The sequence below is a fragment of the Colletotrichum destructivum genome, chromosome 10 (genome assembly GCF_034447905.1).
Source record: "Colletotrichum destructivum chromosome 10, complete sequence".
Classification (NCBI taxonomy): domain Eukaryota; kingdom Fungi; phylum Ascomycota; class Sordariomycetes; order Glomerellales; family Glomerellaceae; genus Colletotrichum; species Colletotrichum destructivum.
In genome coordinates, this window is record NC_085905.1 from 1,439,965 (window position 1) to 1,456,008 (window position 16,044).

General features: G+C 53.6%; 5 protein-coding genes across 5 annotated transcripts; 3 read left to right on the top strand and 2 right to left on the bottom strand.

Moving 5' to 3' along the window:
• Positions 1–146: 146 nt before the first annotated feature.
• CDEST_14713 (uncharacterized protein) lies at positions 147–2,364 on the top strand. Its single transcript, XM_062930869.1, has 4 exons — positions 147–264; positions 328–1,337; positions 1,389–1,941; positions 1,994–2,364. Exons 2-4 carry the CDS (start codon positions 845–847, stop codon positions 2,019–2,021), a joined length of 1,074 nt encoding a protein of 357 aa, XP_062786920.1. The 5' UTR covers positions 147–264; positions 328–844; the 3' UTR covers positions 2,022–2,364.
• Positions 2,365–2,899: 535 nt separating this feature from the next.
• Positions 2,900–6,069, top strand: CDEST_14714 (Putative F-box domain-containing protein). The gene has a single exon (XM_062930870.1). The coding sequence runs from the start codon at positions 3,478–3,480 to the stop codon at positions 6,064–6,066; it is 2,589 nt and encodes an 862-aa protein (XP_062786921.1). The 5' UTR covers positions 2,900–3,477; the 3' UTR covers positions 6,067–6,069.
• On the bottom strand, positions 2,900–7,786 carry CDEST_14715 (Putative ribosomal protein uL22 superfamily). The gene is made up of 3 exons (XM_062930871.1): positions 7,528–7,786; positions 6,871–7,272; positions 2,900–6,811 (listed from the first exon to the last, which is right to left on the bottom strand). Exons 1-3 carry the CDS (start codon positions 7,528–7,530, stop codon positions 6,653–6,655), a joined length of 564 nt encoding a protein of 187 aa, XP_062786922.1. The 5' UTR covers positions 7,531–7,786; the 3' UTR covers positions 2,900–6,652.
• A 559-nt stretch (positions 7,787–8,345) lies between these two features.
• CDEST_14716 (Putative rRNA 2'-O-methyltransferase fibrillarin) lies at positions 8,346–10,073 on the top strand. The gene is made up of 4 exons (XM_062930872.1): positions 8,346–8,775; positions 8,834–8,955; positions 9,010–9,670; positions 9,723–10,073. The coding sequence occupies exons 1-4, from the start codon at positions 8,598–8,600 to the stop codon at positions 9,779–9,781; spliced, it is 1,020 nt and encodes a 339-aa protein (XP_062786923.1). The 5' UTR covers positions 8,346–8,597; the 3' UTR covers positions 9,782–10,073.
• A 124-nt stretch (positions 10,074–10,197) lies between these two features.
• Positions 10,198–11,037, bottom strand: CDEST_14717 (uncharacterized protein; the record flags this gene model as incomplete). The annotated part of the gene is made up of 1 exon (XM_062930873.1): positions 10,198–11,037. One exon carries the CDS (start codon positions 11,035–11,037, stop codon positions 10,198–10,200), a length of 840 nt encoding a protein of 279 aa, XP_062786924.1.
• Between the last annotated feature and the right edge of the window lie 5,007 nt (positions 11,038–16,044).

Consider the following 16,044-nt stretch of genomic DNA (forward strand, 5'->3'; position numbering starts at 1 on the left):
TAAATGCTGCCCATCCCGGCGGCCAATGAAAGATCATTATGGCCCTGGTGCAAGAGCGGGTGCATGCAACATGGGCGCGTCGCCGGGGGAGGGGTAGGCCGTCCCGTCCGTCCCTGGCAACCTCGGCCAGCCTATGGTAGTGCATCGTTGACGCGATCTGTGTTGCTATTTCAGTTCCTTAGCCGCCTGTGATCGTTGGAATCTTGCAAGAGGTGATCCCTCGGCTGAACAGTGCAACATTGCCAAAGCCTCATAAGTACCCAAGTAAGTACGTACCCAGCCGAGTAGGCAGCCAAACAACTAACATATGGTCTCGCTTGCTGGGAGAGTAACAACCGAAAGCAGCTGTTCCTGCGACGGTGCGATGGCTCATGATACTTGGCCTCAACTGGACGGCAATACCTTGAGCTCAATATGGAACAAGATGCTAATGAGGACACTACCTATGTTCCTCTTGATGCTTGATTCTTGCAGCATAGCTAACCATTACGCTAGCAGTAGCAGCACAGCGAGGCCCTCAAAGCGGGCCGGGCGCTTGCATCTACCCTGACCCTGACGAAGATCGCCAGGCATCCTACACATCCTGGTATTACTTGCATCATGCCCCATCCACTCATTCGCCCTCATTGATCCTTTCTCCCCTTCACCCTGTTTCCGTTGCTCTCCCTCCTGGCATACGATGACATGGGCGTGGCGGCTACCGGTCTTGGTTATCTGAACGCTGCGAATACCCACACGCGATACCTCGCACACATGCCGCCACCCCTGGCCGTCCCTCCCCCCGGACATTATTTTCTCAATATACCTTGGTCTATGTGTAGGTAGACACGGCACAAAGCGCTTGATGGCGTTGGGGTATATTATAAGTCGCTGCCCGCTTATACGGCAGTACTTAAGGCAACAAGCTCGCCATATCCGCAGTTCTATTCTCCATCCGAGAGAAGAGTCTTGTTTCTTTCCTCTCCGTGTTCTGGTTTCTTGTTCTTTTCTTGACCTTCGGTTTCCTTGGTTCCATCTGGGTTTTCTGCGTGGATTTTGTGTCACCATTCCCATTTTTACGACGAGTATAACCACTACACTCTTCTTCATCTTTCCTCCGCGTTGCAAGTTGCACACAAACACGCCCGACATGCGTTGTTCAACATTGTTGGTGCCGAGTCTAGCATCCCTTGCCCTTGCTGCACCAACCTACCCCACGCTCAACCTTCAGGCCGCGCTGCCGGGCTCCATCGAGCACATATCCGAGTACTTCAACATGCTCGCAACCAAAGTCCAAGCCACTCGGTACCTCTCTGCCGCTCCGGTCTGCGATCTTTCCGCCGCCAAACTGCCCCAATGTGAGCGACGTAAACACTTTCAGGAGTCTACCCGTGCTGACTTGCCTTCAGCCGCCATCGAGACACTTGGCGAGCCCAAGAAGGGCCTGTCCCTGATGCACATCGCCATCGGTCGCGGGACCCAAAACTACACCTGCGACACCAGAAACGCGACAGCAGTGCCCGTCGCCACCGGTGCTATCGCGACGCTCTTCAACGCCAGCTGTGTCGGGTCATTGTACCCTGACCTTCTTGACAAGCTGCCGATAGTTGCCATGGACTTCAACCTCACAGAGCAGGAGGTCAACCGCCGCCTTGGGCCAAGCAACCTTGCCATATCGGGCCACCATCTTTTTACGGGTGCTGGGGTGCCACTATTCAAGCTGGAACCGGACGGATCGCCCATCGGGGACGCATACTGCGCCAAGAACGGTTCCATGCCCGCCCCCATCACAGCGCAGACTGGCCAGCACGGCGAGGCTGCCGTCGCATGGCTCAAATTGAAGGTTATCGAGCCTAGTAGTGGTGGTATTCGGGAGGTCTACAGGATACACACTGTCGGTGGCAGCGCTCCCGCTTCTTGCAAGGGCCAATCCGAGGCTTTTGAGGTACAATATGCTACACAGTAAGCAAAATATGGTCTCTATGCAAACCATCCATTACTAACCGAAACAAAGATATTGGTTTTACTCGGACACATTGTAGAACGCTGTCAAGTCATCGTCACTGTAGTGGGAAAAGGCGGTCCAAAGTGACAGCATTGTTACGATTTAGGGCGTCGGGGTGTTTACGGGTTTAACAGGTGTAATAGTTCTATTTGGTTTGAGATACCATCGTTTCACCTATTGCAGAGAGCATCTATAAACTATTATCTCTCATGACTTGAGATTACTGCGACCTAGATTGGCCGGCAGGCAACGCTGATATCACATCAAGGTCTGCAGAGCACTCATGTTTTGATAGGCAACTTTTCATGTCAAAGCTTCAGTCAAATGGACTTATATGGCATGTTTCATCATCGCATGGCTTACAGTAGGCATAATAGGAGACTACATGGTTGACACCATTGGTATTGAAATGAGCAGCTGGTCTTTCCAATGGTTAGGATCGACATGGAAACTCGGTCACTTTCCCAGAGAAGAAGAAAGAAACATAGTACGGAACACAATGGACACATACCACAATGAAATTACTTTTTGTCATCCAGATAGGTTCAGACAGCTGAAGGCCAGCTGAAGGTCAAGATGGGCCACAAAAGGGGTCAGAGGCGATGAATGAAAGCAAAGCTCTTGACAAAAAGGGAAGAAGAGATTGAATTCAAGCCCACAAGTCTGGACCCTGAAGCTAGCCCCACGGTTGGTGCAAGCACCACCCCGCCAAACATGCCTGCCCGCTAAACTATCCTATTTAGCCCCGCTTACGGATCTCAGTCCTGAATTGCCTGACTGCCTCTTGTCTGATCGGCGCCCTGGCCACATGAACTTTCGGTCGGGCCAATCATAGGACCTTTTTCTTAGTCATGAAATTCACGCTAAAAATGTGGTCTCGTCAACAGCTGCAGATGCTGTGACCGTTGACTTCACCTCACAGTGGCTCCTGCGCCGGACCTACCTTCAACACCACCCAACCTGCTTGCACCTGCTTGCACCTGCACTTCAGATACTGAACCTGCCCCTCACCTCTCTTTTGTCCTTTCAACCTTCGCGACGCTTAAGTCACCATTTCTTTTCTCACATTGTTAAATAGAATACGCCGCCGCCATATCTCCAGGTTGTGTGTCTCACTGGCCCACAACCCATTTTTGTATGTTCTTTAGAGCTGCATCATTACTGCAGTCGCAATTACCATTTCATATCCTCTCAGCGTATTTTACAACTTCATGATTGACGACCAACGATCCACATCTCTCGACTGCTCGCAGCAACCATAACCCATCATAACCAAACACAACTCCTCAACCTCCGCTTGACCCTTCGGCTAATGAGGTACCAACATAATTCATGTTGGTCAATCAGTCAAGTATCCAACCGACCATATAAACCTTTGACTTCCGATCTCCGACCGCCGAACCACTACCTGATAACACCATTTACCGAACCCTACAATCCGACCAACCCTCCACTAGGCAGTCCATTCATGCCGGGATAACTCAGCAATCGCCATGAACAAACGGGACACTCTGACATCTAGCATGCCCTGCAAACGACGTAGGCTTCGCTCTCAGGGTTCCATGGCTTCGAATATAGTGCCGACTTGGCCGCCCGCCAAGATCCCAGTTGAGATCTTTGACGAGATCACCACATACCTGTCCCGGTTGGATGTTAAGAATCTCCGCCTGGTCAATCGCGAGTTCGATCAGATGATTTCAGCAAAATACTTCCGCAACGTCGTGGTTCCCTTCCGCTCGGAGATATACCAGGCTATGAAGAAGAAGGCGTTTTTGGAGAACGAGGACAACGAGCAGGCGCAGTCGGGCAAAGATACGCTCTTCTCAAGTGGAATGCGAATCTTCCAGTCTTTCGGCGAACACATCCTACGTTTCGCCCTGTCCCTCGAACTCGACGAAGAGAATCTCGCCTACCCACCCATCAAACCGACACAGGAGGCCATCACCTCGTACTGGGGCATCTACCGGTGGCCCCACGAATCATATCTACGATACACGGAACTCGAGGGACTGGAGCAGACTGCTGACGAGACAGCCTCTATGATGGAAGCTCTAGGATATTTGGCCAAGGTGCAGGAATTGGGACTGTGCTGCGACGCAGGATTGGGCTATCTCTTGGGCCCTGATCAACAGCTGGAGAGCCCCCCGTTGCCGCATCCCGTCTTCGGCTTGCGCAACTTGCGATACCGGACGCTGCAGCGACGCCTCCGAATCAACTCGGATTCTATGAACGCCCGCAAGCACGCCTTCGAGAGTCCTCGAGACTTCAAGTATACCGTCCTTGAGTCAATGGTGAGAAAAGCTGGGTACGCGCAAGACCAGGCCAAGGATGCCATTGCGATGCTCTTGAGTACCGAGAACGTCTCGTTGACGAGTATCGACTTTGATGAGCGTACCGCCGCCGCCGCCGCCGCCCTGGCCAGCTCCGAGAGCCAAGTCATCAACCGCGCCGTGCTTCAACACGTTGATGCCGCTCCTGACCAGGATCACGATGACACCTTCACGCGAACGCTGATGGCGGTGCTCAGGGACTCGCCCGCGGGCTATCCGCTGCAGCCCAGAAACCTGACCAGAGGGCAGAAGGAGATGTTGTTGGAGCTGGAGTGGGCACATCGAGCTCTTATCCAGTCATACGTGATCGCGCTCATTGACAATGCTCGGCTGAGCAGATTTAACTCGCTGACGACCCTGACGATCGCCAAGATACCCAGCAGCCATATTTTTATGTTCCAGAGGCCGGACTTTTGGCAAAGCTTACCCAACCTCACCAACGTTGCTCTGGCCGTTGTCGCCGATTGGCGCCAGGTAGCCAAGGTGGCGCCTGGCTGCGTTGAGGACACCTTCGTCTCTCCCGTGGAGTCCGTCCTCAAGGTTCAGAGCTTACTCCAGGACCACATCGCAACGCAAGAGAACATCAAGTTTCTCCACTTTGAGTGGATTTGCGGCGGTGAGTTCGCACCCGGCACGACTCAGCGCAATCTGTACGTGCTTCCGGCTCCATTTTGCTCGCCCGAGCAAATGGTGCATCCCGAGACCGCTAAGTCGCCGGACGTCTTGCTCTCATTGCCGCACGTTAGGCATCTGTCGCTGAAAAACTGCTATGCGACGCCCCACGTCTTCCTCCAAGCCCTCCGAACGATGGCAGGCCAGTCACTGCAGAAGCTCGAGTTGGAGACCGTATCTCTCACAGGTTCGCCTACGCGGGATCAAGCCCATTTGAATGCTGCAATCCATCAACTACATGCCCATGTCGGAGCGCCGATTCAAATCCAGATACAGGCTCCAGGCCCAGCGCATGCTCACGGCGTGGCTCAAGCTGCTCAACAGATCGCTCAACAACAGCCGCCCCCGGTGCCAGCCGCCCCTCTTCAACAGCAAGTCAACTTGCCCCTAGCTTTGGGCTTTGACCAAGGGGGTGCGGCGGTACCGCCGCCACCACCGGCTCAACCTCCAATGGGCAACATGGGCGCTGGACCGAATCAAGTCCCTCCGTTACCGCCGAACCAGATTCCTAACTGGAATAGGATGCGGCTTAAGCAGCCAAAGCTGCTGTCTTGGGCGGGCATCATTGAGCGCGTTTCTCCGGCACCTTCAATCCACGAGCTGATGGCTAGTCAAGGCGATGAACTGGACGAAGACGATTGGGTCGATGGTTTCGTGCGTCGAGACGATGGCTTCTCTTTCATTCCCCGTCCGCACTGCCTTGTCAGAGACAAGGCTTCCCTCGCGATTGAGCACCTGTCGTTCAAGTCCTGCGGCTACGTACTTGTGGACAGTTCCTCCATTGACAATACCGGTATCCTGGGAAGTCATTCTCCGAGACAGGCGTCTCAGGACGTTATATCGAGGCGCAGAGAGTTGGCGTCTATCATGCAGGTGTGTACCGACAGGTTGGCAGCGAAGATCACCAACCATATCACACCCCAGGAGCAATTCAATCTGATCACTGCATTCGGCATGGATACGGAGTGGAACAACGTGTACGATGAGGGAGTTATCGAAGCCGCAAAGATGGACGGCATCGTGCACCCTGGCCGGGGACGCTTCAGCGGAGTCATCACCAAAACAGTGCGCCAGGGTTGAGTCTGCGTCAGCGAGGCTGTATCGAGACTGTATAACGATTTACTTTGGCAAGGTATCTTGGCAATTTGCTACTACTCGGCGTTTGGGATACGATACCACAAAAGGATCTTGGGGGTAAGGGGGGCGGAGAGCGTCGTTGGGCACTGAAATCAGCAGGCTGTAGGGTATCATGTTAAACAGGGTTCAAAAACCATGTCCGTAACAACTAGGAAGGCGGCATCAACTCGGATATGGGAATGACTTAAGTTGTCTTGTAAAAGAAGGCCATAATTGAATGCATTTTCCTCGTATCCGTTGACGCCAATCATGTAGCTAGGGCCGCCTGGGGGAATCGTTTTTGCATGTTTGTTTATTGGTGGCCCATGCAGACCGTTGCGTGAGAGTTCGCATGCCAATCCCTAAATGCCATGAGACCATAGCCTTCCTGTACACCAGCATATGAAAAGCCGCAAAAGTTTTATTTGTTGGTTGATCCACGCATCCACGCATCCGTCAACCCAAAACCTCCCAGGTGTTCCGCGTTTCCACACTTCGCAACGCCCAACCGCATAAAATGTCGAATATCATCCGTTAAAAGAGAGTTCGTTTATGCGGCGGTGATGGCCTGGCGGACGCGGGCACCACGCTGGCGAGAGTTGAGGCGGATCTCCTCACGGCCAGCAACGGCGTCAGACTTCTGGACGACCTCCTCACCCTCGGTAAGGATGAGCTCGATGTGGCAGGGGTTGGACATGTAGGGGTTGATCTAAGTGTGTTAGAGAAGCTGTCCAGATTGAAGGGGATCATAAGAGGCCAAAGACATACACGACCGTGAGCACGGTATGTGCGTCTCCGTTGCTTGGGGGCCTGGTTGACTTGGATGTGCTTGACAACCAGGTTGCCGGTGTCGAGACCCTTGGCATCGGCGTTGGACTCGGCGTTCTTGAGGAGGCCGAGAAGGAACTCAGCGGACTTGACGGGCCAGCGGGCCTTGGAGACACCGAAGGCCTTGCCCTGGGCGGTGCGGCCGATAGAGCCAGCGTAGCGGCGGAAGGGGACGGCCTCCTTCTTCTCGGTAACGTTCTCGAGGAAGGTGACGGCACGCTGGAGCTTCCAGCCGTTGATGGCCTGGGCGGTCTCGCGAGTGTTCTTGAAGGACACACGGAGGTAGGCGCCGCGGGCGCGGGCCGACTTCGCGGGGGCGATCTCGTGGGCAGCGTAACGAACCTGGAAGACGGAAACTGTCAGTCTCGTGGTCTCAAGTCCATGGATCTTTCCCTCCCCCTTGTTCTAAGGTGACGCTCCAATTGTTTGCAAGGCGAGGTTCCGTCGGGTGTTTTGCCCAGGTCTGTTTTGGTTCTTGATGGAGACGAGGGGCAGCGGCAGTTGTCTTTCGTCGGTGACAATTCCAATTGTCTTCGGCAATTCACACATGTTCCTTCTTTCGGCGAGCAAACGGATGGGGAGCGGTGCGCAACTTACCATCTTGATCGTTGGGTGTGGTGATGGTTTCGGGGCGTCGGTGGTCGTCGTGGACTGGGCTGGCTGTCAGAGTGAGGTTAGAAGAAATTCACAACTTTGAGTGACCCTAGCCCTCCTGCGCGCGGGTTGGCTCTCGCTTGCGGATCGAGCAACGGCAGGGGGGTCGGCTTTAGGGCTCCGCAGCCCTACGGGGTAGGAAACAGCGGTTTTCGAGCCAAACGGAAGGGGGGAAAGCACGGAGGGTTCAAATACACTCACGATTAATACGGTGATGGAGCTGTAGTGGGTTTGTTTTATTAAGTCAGTATTGCATCCGAGTTTGCTCGTTGTCGGATGTGAAATGTAAGATTTCAATCGATGTCGTCTTGTCACAATCGTTAGATGCGCCGGCCGCCTGCTCCCACAGGTTTCGTAAGGGACCGCAGAGCGGAAGCACAATTTTGGCAGGGGTGGCCAAAGCGTCTCACGTGTCCCCTATCCTGACCAACCAGATACCGCTTCTCGACAAGCTGATAACAAACTCTATCCACCACATTCTGTGGCAGCCACCTCTCCAGTCAGTCTGGACGAGCTGAGGGTTCTGAGTTCTTCCGGCCGATAAATTTGCTGCTTTTCTTAGCGGCTTTAGCAGCGCTTGGACCACCCTGCGAAAATCGTGCTTTCAACTAATATGAAAACGTCCCCTCTACGGATATTGCTGACACCAACACAACGGGCCCCAGTCTTTTGGCGGTTACGCTATCTAATCTCTGGGAAAAATTGCACCGGAACACGGCAGTTGTGTAATTCCGCCGTGTCCAATCAAGACATTCGACCCCACAATCTCTCTGCATGCTCCCTGGCCCGTGCGTTCTCTTGAAGCTCCCAAAAAAAAGTCCGACGAAAAATTTCAATCACCCAGCCGAAGCGTATATCCAGTGTTCAACCCGCCACCAAGAGGATTAGCACCTGCGCCTCTAACACCTCCAATTCGACTTTTCACAACGCGGGAACTGCCTGTCTTGATCCAATTCATCGTCCCTTCTTACAACAATTCTCAACAACACCCCTATAACGAATCAATAAAAGACATGGCTCCCTTCGTGCCTCGTGGCGGCGGTGGTCGCGGTGCCCCTCGCGGAGGCGGTGGTGGTTTCGGTGGACGAGGTGGTGGCCGTGGAGGCTTCGGCGGCGGTGACCGTGGAGGCCGTGGTGGCTTTGGCGGTGACCGCGGTCGCGGCGGCTTCGGTGGCCGCGGTGGTGGTCGCGGTATGCTCTGAGTACTCGATATTGACGAAGCGCGAATCTCTGTACTGATGAAGTTTAGGTGGTGGTCGCGGCGGTCCTGGTGGTGCTCGTGGCCGTGGAGGCATTGACAAGCGCGGCGGCAGAGGTGGTGGCCGCGGTGGCTTCAAGCCTGGCCAGAAGGGCGGCCAGAAGGTCATCGTGGTATGTTCCATCGCTTCGGACGCCTCGTACCATGGGCTTAACTGACACCCGTAGGAACCTCACCGTCACGAGGGTATCTTTGTTGTCCGTGGCAAGGAAGACGCCATTGCAACTCGCAACATCGTTCCTGGCGAGTCCGTTTACGGCGAGAAGCGCGTCTCAGTCGACGACAGCGTCCAGAACGAGGACGGCACCACCACAACCACCAAGGTCGAGTACCGTGTATGGAACCCTTTCCGCAGTAAGCTGGCCGCTGCCGTCATCGGTGGTCTGGAGAAGCTCTACTTCGGACCTGGCTCCAAGGTCCTCTACCTCGGTGGTGCCTCCGGTACCTCCGTCTCCCACGTTGCCGACATCGTCGGTCCCACCGGCTTCGTTTACGCCGTCGAATTCTCCCCTCGCTCTGGCCGTGACCTGATCGGCATGGCTGCGAAGCGCACCAACGTCGTCCCCATTGTCGAGGACGCCCGCCAGCCCCTCAAATACCGCATGCTCATGCCCATGGTCGACGCCATCTTCGCCGATGTCGCTCAGCCCGACCAGGCTCGTATTGTCGCTATGAACGCTCACCAGTTCCTGAAGGTCGGCGGCGGCATCCTCATTTCCATTAAGGCCAACTGTATCGACAGTACCGCACCTGCCACTAAGGTTTTCGCCATGGAGGTCGAGAAGCTGAGAGCGGAGCGCATCACTCCCAAGGAGCAGCTCACGCTAGGTTTGTTCCCCCGTTTCGTGTCGAATCCATAAAGAAAACTAACACATTCCAGAACCTTTCGAGCGTGACCACTGCCTCGTCGCCGCCGAGTACTCGCGCTACGCAAAATAAGGTGTGAAAGACTGGAGAGATGAGAAAAGAAAATTTGTGTATGCGTCGCGCGTGTTAGAGGAGGGTGGGTGAGCGGTTGAATCTGTACATTTGCGAGATTCCCACGAGATTTGACTTTTGCTTCAATGGGTACGGTCGGTCGGACTTCATCTGGACAGGCGTTAGGAATTTAGGACTGGTCTAGTTCAGAACTTGCATGTTAACCCATATAGGTATCGAAAAGTCCCCCGTGGTGAAAATGACATGTTTAAAGGGCTTATAGGCTTGAATAGGAGTAATAGTTTCGTGCAATTGCCTGCGTCCCGGTGGTTGGTGACGAACGATGTCTGTCGAGAGTCATCACTTCGTTGATCCCCAGCCTCTATCTATCCTGGTGTTGCTCGACCTCCATGCACAACAGCCTCCCCCCCCCGCCTTTACTCAATTTCACGCAAAAACCCCGACCCAAATGCCGATGTCCCCCACATTGACAATGCATCCAGCGGCGTTTCGCCGATAAACGACCCCATCTCGGGCTGCGCCGCGCACGGCATAGCCATCGTTATCGCTGCCGCCGACATGCCCAGCTGCTGCTGTTGCCGCTGTTCCTTTTCTTTCGACTCGCCTTCGACTCTCCACCGGTCATCATAGCACCCGTACTCCACGGGGCTGCGTGCAATATATACAACCCGCTCCTGCTCCGGCTGCCAGTCCATCGGCTCTGCAGGGCCCCCAGCGCCGACGCTGTCGGCCCACGACTCAACCGCGGTGCGCTGCTGGTCGAGGAGAAAGAGTATGTGGTGGCGAAACCGGAAGCTCTTCAGGGTCGCGTCGCTGGGGACCTGCTGGTCTGACGTGATGAGGTCTCTGGTGGGGGCTTTCGGGGATCGTGGAGAGAGATGTCGCTCGGATTTGTGGCGGCTGCTGCGGCTGTTGACGGTACCGGCGTCGTTGGCGTCTTCGTGTTTGGAGGTTATGTGGGTGAATGATGATACATCTGGCGAGCCTGGTGGGGTCGGGAGCATGGTGAAGTCGCCGTCCGTATCCGTCTCGATGGCAATGCGGTGGGTGTGTCTGTGGTGGCGGTACTTCCGTGAGGGTTTAGAGATGGGCACGGATGAGGCCCGACATCTCCTAGCTGCTATTCCGTCCTTCTGTGACCGATGGCGATGATTCTTTTCGTTGATGACGCGGCCCTTGGTGAGACTGAAGTCCGCCTCGAGGTTTGCTTGTCGGTGTTTGGATGACTGCTTGCTTGGTCTGTGTCTTCGCGTCATTGTGGCGTGGTTTGCGATGGAGCTTGAGGAGGGGCGATTGTATGGGACTTTTCACCTGGGGCTCTCAGGTGTTTGTAACTCTTACGGCGATCTGAGTCGGGTCCATCAGTTAGTTGAAAGGTGTTTGAAGAGGCCCTCTGGTATCAATGAAACGGGGAACCATGGAGTTTTGACAAAATCAAGTAGACCATCGTGGAAGCTTGCTCTAGGCTTCATTTTGTGGAGGGCGGCGACAATCATTCGGGAGGGTTCTGGCAGTCGGCATTTTTGGCCCCACTGACAAAGACGGAAGAGCTCAGTACTTATATCATCATGTGTCTATCGACACTCAAGAGATAACAAAGGCGGGCACGTCGAGGAAAACGCACAAGTCGTTGTGTGCTGGGGCTGGCCTTCTCCAACATCGAAACTCGCTTGAAGGTTCGTATCGGTGTAAGACAATGGAACACTATCGAGCATTCAAAGACTTACAACCCCCATTTTCACGCCGGAGGACCTATAAGCCAAAACGCGACGTTTCCCCTTGCTTCTAGCTCAAACATGAAAGAAGCCAAGATGATTATCCGTATCGAACCTCCAAATGGACGTCCACAGAAAAGATTCGATACAGGCAAAACAACGACCTTCAAGCACTCGAAATCATCAACATGAGCATGGGTAGTTGGAGTGTATTTCCAAAGTCTTGGTATCGCCGTGTGGATGAACTGTAGACGTGATGTAATCCGAGCTGGGCGCTCGAGAGCATGCTAAGACAGGGCGTGAGGGATGCGGATTAGAAAAAGAATTCAGATTCTTCCATCAAGGCAATTTATGGTGGAAGAGACGACTTCTCGATCGGGTTTTCAACTATTCAAGTCGACACACGGAACAAATTGGAGCTGCTTATCAATACTGGAGGGAGATGAAATTCACTGTTTTAACAAAATACCCGGCATTCCACCCCAAGACCACAACGAGAATACACGGTTCTTGAGGCCAGGGGATCACCAACGGGTCCCTATTTTATTATACTTCGTTTCCGTTTAGTATCTCGATACATGGCTTCTAGGAAAACTACAAGGATACGAACTGTGTTTTGAGGTCCCATTCGATAACATAACGAGATCCACAAGACATAAACGTCTTCCACTTGAATGTTATTCAGGTAACTGAGCAGTTTGACATCTCCATCTGAAATTGTTTGTTCACTACCTACCTATGTTGAATATTATTGAATCGCGCAGTCTGTGGGTTTAACCATCAGTTTTAACTTCCCATCTTCCATCGCAACTGCCGTGAATAGCTCATCGATAGAGGGCCATCATGTCATACTTCGGAACGATCTGACCATCCAGAACTCTTTCTCCAGCAACCCACGTCGAGTTCCTCTTGAATCACTGTCCAAGCGCAAAGATACAGGGAGCTATTGGACATCGAAAGGTTTTCCAGGCGGGTATGGCCAGCCAATCGGTCTGAAGACGGATTCGTTGGAGACGCGCCTATCCTTGTGTCTTTGGTCTCTCTAGACCCAACAGAAGTACTTCAGGGATCTGCTTCCTCACCCTACGGCGGCGATTCTCGTGGATCTGATCAAGTCCCCTTGACGAAGCACTGTCTGGGTCTAGAACATCAAGACGTGCTAGGAGGCCTATTTTCCCGCGTGGCAGGGATCACAAGGAGACCTGTTCGGTCATGTTTTCGTTCCAGATGGGTTCCTGACTAGTCGAAGCGTTCGGAGGAGTTGTCATTTTGGCGATGTTGCCGTGGTGGCGCTCATCCTTGTCGACGGCTGAATCCCCCTCTTTCTTCCTCTTTCGCGGAATTATTTTCCTAGAGAGCTACTCCGGACGCTAGTGCTGTCATGCAGAAACGCACCGGCCATTTCACATCAATGAGGAAGTCAGTTGAGTTTTCCGAAGATCTCAGGGGGGTCATGCTTGAGTTGTCTGTAGCGCCCTGGGGTATCGAGGGTTGCATCATCACATCCAAAGACTAAGCGAGAGCTTGGATGACACCGAAATTGGTGGCTTTGACGAATTGGACTGCTTCCCACGATGTAGAGAATATTTAACACGTCTCTTCCATATCAATTGATGCACGTTCCTAGTCTTGGTCAGCAGGTCAAAATTCACCAGAACATGGCCCAGTTTAGAGATACACAAGCCAGCGAGATGTCTGACTGGAATTGTCGTTACAGAGCAAAGCTGACATTGTCAACGGCGGTTGTTGATCGGGTTCTCTGGTGAAGTGGCTTTCCTTCAGATCTTCTCTTCAACGAATCGACAGGGAGTGTCCTAGCAGCGTTGGGATGGCTATTATCAACCCTGACGGAAACGCACAGACAGAACACCAGCATCTAACAGATGGCCAGGCTCAGCTCCTGTTGCACGGCCAAGTTGCCCATCAGGGTCAGCCCCTGTAACAAATGGTTCTGGGATGATGACAAGGAAAGAATTAAGTCACTTGAGATGGATGCCGTTCGGCGATGGGCGAGATCATTGCGGGTCGTAAATTTAGTTGTTGAGATCGAAGGAGGCCAAGCCATTATGCCTCCTTTTGTTCCTCCGCAACCTGGCTATGCTTTGCTTTCTTTACCGAATTGACAATCTCGATGATGAGATACCGTGAAAAAGAGTGTCATGTTTCATGTGCTCAAGTTCGAATGGCCGTCAGGATGAGAACATCAAACCGGCATCCCGTCGAGTTAAGAAACCCCTGATGGAGAGGGGGCTTGCGTCCAAGACAGACAGCCTGGTGAGACAGCATTCCTACGCCCAATCAGAGTAAAAATGTGCGTAAATTGTCCATCAAACCACCCCCCCCCCCCCCCCCCCCCACGCGTGCTTGACTTTCAAATAAAGCGAGCCGAAAAAACCAGGAGGGCGGATCTGGCCAGAGCAGGGCTGAAAGCCAACTCTGGCCGAGACCGGTACCATAGGCGAAATTTCCTGGTCCGTTTCTCGCCACCGGGAAGGCGTTGGAAGCTCCAATGTCCTTTAAACTGCTTTGGTCTACAGCGCCTAGCAATAGCACTGGATAATGATGAAGCTGAACGACAGGCCGGCATAGACAACGAGGAGATATAAGACGTGTGTCCGCAGAATCCCAAATAAGAAAGGCAAAGTAAGGCGCAACAGATTGCGAACTCACGCCCCAGTCTCTCCCCGCGCAGGCTATGGGACAGTTGCGGTGGCCTCAGACCGGCGTGTTTTGGCATGAGACCCAAAAGATACCCACCATGTGGGAAGGAACCCCACTCCACCCCGCATGGTACCTAAGCATGGGGAATGAGTGATGCTACATCGTGGTTGGCAAGTGCGGGTCTTGCACCCCATCTGTAATATCACTCTAATCACCAACCAATCCAGTTTGGCCTGCTGCGTTCCACTCTGACTGCCTCGCGTGCTGCTTCCGCCATTACAACACCGAACGTCCAGTCGGCTGGGCCTGCATTAAAGAATCTGCATGCGTCTGCCCCAGATTTGCCCCCTTCGTGCCCTTTGACCCACGTCCTCCATCCCCGAACAAGGCCCCTACGGAATAGGAAGCGAATTAGAGCTCGTCTCGAACCACCAACGAGAACCTTGCAACGGCGTTTTCATCCCGTCTGGGTTCCAAGCCAGCGGCACAGTTTATGTCCAATGTCGCTGGTGGCTGTCTGAACCTCCCTCCGCTTGCCCCGAAGTCAAAGCTTCAACTCCGAAACGCACAGGGTTATCCCATCACAGAGCGGTTCCGTCGAGTCGAGAAGCCGGTCAGCGCTACAGAGCATTCATCATCGAGTCTCTGGCGTGTGGCTTGGCACCGACCACACGCACCAAATGTCAACACGGCGGCGCTGGAATGTCTGTCTTCATCCCATCTCAAACAAAGTAGTGACGAAGGCCGAAACGGCAGCAAGCTGACGGCCTCGTCCCAGTTTCAACAGCACCTACAAACATCCGTCCACATTCGCTGAGACTACGCACCCCATGGTGGCGCTCTCCACGTGGTCTGCAACACCATGGTGCCTTTGGCCAGATCAGAAGATGCTGAAGTCTGAATACTTCCTCACTATTCAGTCAGGCAATTGTGGCTGGCCGTAAATGCTATTCTAATGCCAGAAACGAAGTTATCGCTAGCTTTGTGCTAACCAATTATCGTACAATAATCGTTTGCTCCCTAAAACGGGTTGGGTCTGTTACCTTCGGATCAGGGAGTACAAGTGTTGATTGCCTAGACTGTCGCTACCTTATCAACGCATCGGATGAGACGGTGGAAAGTAGCGCCTGGCTTGCACTAGCTGCCGTCATCTACACGGCTTTGCGTCTGCTTCAGATGGCTCCTTGTGACGCACTTTAGTAGGGCAACTCGGCAGCGCCATCAGATGGCTGCAGATAAGATGTAACTATGCAGCAGCTCGCAAAAATTCGAAAGTCGGACGAGGCCCGATTTCTTCGAGTCGTGAAACCCGACCTGTTCTTTCCAGGACCCTACGCGTCGATAGGACCAACGAACCCGAGCAAGATGAGTTGTGTCGCCGTCAATAATACCAAGCGTGCGACTTTCAGCACTCGGTCCCTGTTTCCCGGTGGCTTGACATGGGTTTCACCAAGAGCAGTGAGAAGTCGACGGCTTTGAGAAAGCCGTCGGTGGCGGCTCGCTAAGAAGTGCCTGAATGCAAGACAGTTTGGTCTGCTTCCGCCGGCCGTCCCGCCGTCGCCGCTGCCGCCTTGACCATGGCCTGGATGTCCAAGCTGCTTGACCAAACTTTGATCATTACCTGAGCTTCATGTTGGTTAACGATGCAGACACGATATTGTTGCGACTGGAAGCCCACTCGGGGGTCAACATACGGCCATCGTCCACAAGAATGTCATGCTGTGAGGGATGCATCGCAATTTGGATGCTAAATACGGCACAGCTCAGAATGCAGTCAACACATACACGCGACATTCGAGGTGCAATCATCCTAGGAAGCCCTGCACTGAAGCCTGGTGGGGATGGGGCAGCTGTGGGAATGAACAAGGGCAACCCTGGCGTCCCCAG